Genomic DNA, 2370 nt, shown 5'->3' on the forward strand with positions numbered 1-2370 from the left:
CGCGGGAGAGGAGGTAAGCAGGGCTGAATGCGGTCTGGGTGCTTTTTTTGGACAGTGAAATGATACAAGGAGGTAGATTATAACCTCCCATGGCCCTCCACCGGAGACGCTGTGGGACCTTCGCCAGAGCCTTTGTACACATCCTTTTTTCCGTTAAGCACCAAATTTGGACTACAAGGTAGTTCTCTGCTGCCACCAGTTAGCAGCACAAGCACAGCTCTGTGCTCGTAGCCATGACTTCTCCCCTTCATTGGATCAATCTTCAGCAAGAAGGATTCTTTTGTACCACTTTTTCAGAACCAGATACTCATGTATGGCCTGGCTGTGGGCATGCGGATCCTGCGCCAGGTTATGGAGGAGATTGTATTTCTCACCCGTTTGAACATCTGGAGGTAAATTGATGTCCTGAGGGAGCCTCTGGTTACCCACAATAAAGTGGTTGAGGTGTTTTGTTTGCACACATAAACGCAGGCTGTCCATGACATCCTGCAGTCGTTCCAGGAGATCTCTCCTGCGCCACGATGTGACAGGCGTGACATTGAGCAGGTACATGACAATGGTCTTCATGGTGTAGGTGGAAAAGCCAAAGCCAAGCGGAAGTCGGGTGAAGAACTGCAGGCATTTGAGGTGCAAGCTGTCCGGGGGGGCCTGCCTGGCAATGTGCTTGAAGAACTCAACCTCTGCCACAGCATAGGACTCGGGCCAGATTGTGCTTGCTGTGTGGGCCTCTCTGGTCTGGCTGCTGACAAAGACGGCTGAGTCATCTCTCCGCACCCCAAACAGCATCTCAATCCTGAAGCTTTCACTGCCGTTGGTCACTTTGAATTGGCAGGAGCGTGTGGAGGGCAGCAGCACTAAATGCCAGTTGTGTGACTGAGGCAAAGCTGGCCAGATTGCTCTCACCAGCTGGTAGAACCAGCGGGCAGTTTTCTGCACATCGAGGTAGGAGCCGGTGCAGAGGGTGTCCAGGAGGCTGGGACCCTGATTCCTCCTCAGCTCCTCCTCAGGGTGGTGCAGGAAGCACAGCATGTCCTCAGCCTGCTGCTCCCCTGTGCAGGTGCACTCCAGCTGCACACGGACACGGAAGTTCCTCACCTGCCTCTGCCCTGCACTGTCCAGCTCCAGGTGGAAGCTGTGGCCTCGGGGAGGAGTCATGGGTATGAGCACGCGGTACACGACATCCTGCTCACGGGGACTCCAGCCTTCAAAGGCACTGCCCACCCCGATGGCTCGTTGCAGGACTGGGTAGAAACTGTTTGCCAAGACATGGCAAAAGTAAAGGCTGTAATTGTCCATGAGGTTAGTTATCCACTCACAGCCTGCCTGCAGGTCCTGTACAGGCCACTGGATGCGCTCCATTATAACTTGTCCAATGCGATCATCGAAATCGTCTTCTTCTTGCACTGCAATTTCAACATCATTGTTGTTTTCTGCAATTTCAGCCTCATTGACAGCTTCATTTCCTGCATTGCCTTCTTCATGTGCAGCAACATTGCCAAGTTGCTCTTCATTTGCACCACGGTTTTCTTCTTCATCCACCTCTCTCCTCAGGCTGCTTTTCCACCCAATAAACCACAGGACCAAGAGGTAGACCAGGAGCACAGCAACAGTGACGAGCTTCAAGAGCTGCACCTGCTTCCGGGTGACCCGCTCCATCTCCTGCTCCAGATGAAGTCTCTCCCATTCCAGGTGTTTTGCACGCACTTCCATGCGCAGACGTGTTTCCTCATCCAATCCGTCAGCCACGGGCTGTGGGTACTGGATGAGGCTTTTCAAAAGTACAAAAAGGAATACCACGGGATCCATGGTCTGCAGGAGGAGGGAGAGAAGGCCATGAGTGGGACGGGATGGAGGGATCTGCTGGTTGCTGGATGGAGGACAGGATCCTCCGGGATCTGGGGACAGGAAGGACAGGGCCACAGACACCATGTAGGCAGCAAGGCCTGTCTCACTGCCTCAGCAGCAGCAGCAGCAGCAGCCCTGTGGCCTGCCCAAGGCTCTCCCATGAGAGGCTGTCCCTACATGCAGAAGGAGAACCCAGCCACAGGTGCAGCATTTCAGCCCCAGCCCTTGTTCCCAGCCCAACCTCCCCACCACGTGTGCACTCACCGCTTGCCAGAGCAATGCAAGGCCAGCGTTACCTGCTGGGGCCTTTTATGGCTGCCTCCATTGTGACACGTCCCCCGTGATGTCACATGTGTCACAGCATGTCACAACCCAGCCAACCCCACCCTTTTTCCCCTGAGCCACCTCCTGGCTCAGGCACTCAGAGTGGCCCTGGTGTACTGCTTAGGGCTGCCATTGAGTGAAGCTTTTCCAAAGGACACCCATTGATCTCTTTTTGTGATTATTTTCATCTGCCCTTCACTG

At 54.3% G+C, this 2370-nt stretch overlaps 1 protein-coding gene across 1 annotated transcript; it reads right to left on the bottom strand.

Annotated features, from left to right (window-relative positions):
* Positions 1-255: 255 nt before the first annotated feature.
* On the bottom strand, positions 256-1806 carry LOC132328427 (inositol 1,4,5-trisphosphate receptor-interacting protein-like 1). Its single transcript, XM_059848243.1, has one exon. The coding sequence runs from the start codon at positions 1804-1806 to the stop codon at positions 256-258; it is 1551 nt and encodes a 516-aa protein (XP_059704226.1).
* Between the last annotated feature and the right edge of the window lie 564 nt (positions 1807-2370).

Source organism: Haemorhous mexicanus, chromosome 6 (genome assembly GCF_027477595.1).
Source record: "Haemorhous mexicanus isolate bHaeMex1 chromosome 6, bHaeMex1.pri, whole genome shotgun sequence".
NCBI lineage: Eukaryota > Metazoa > Chordata > Aves > Passeriformes > Fringillidae > Haemorhous > Haemorhous mexicanus.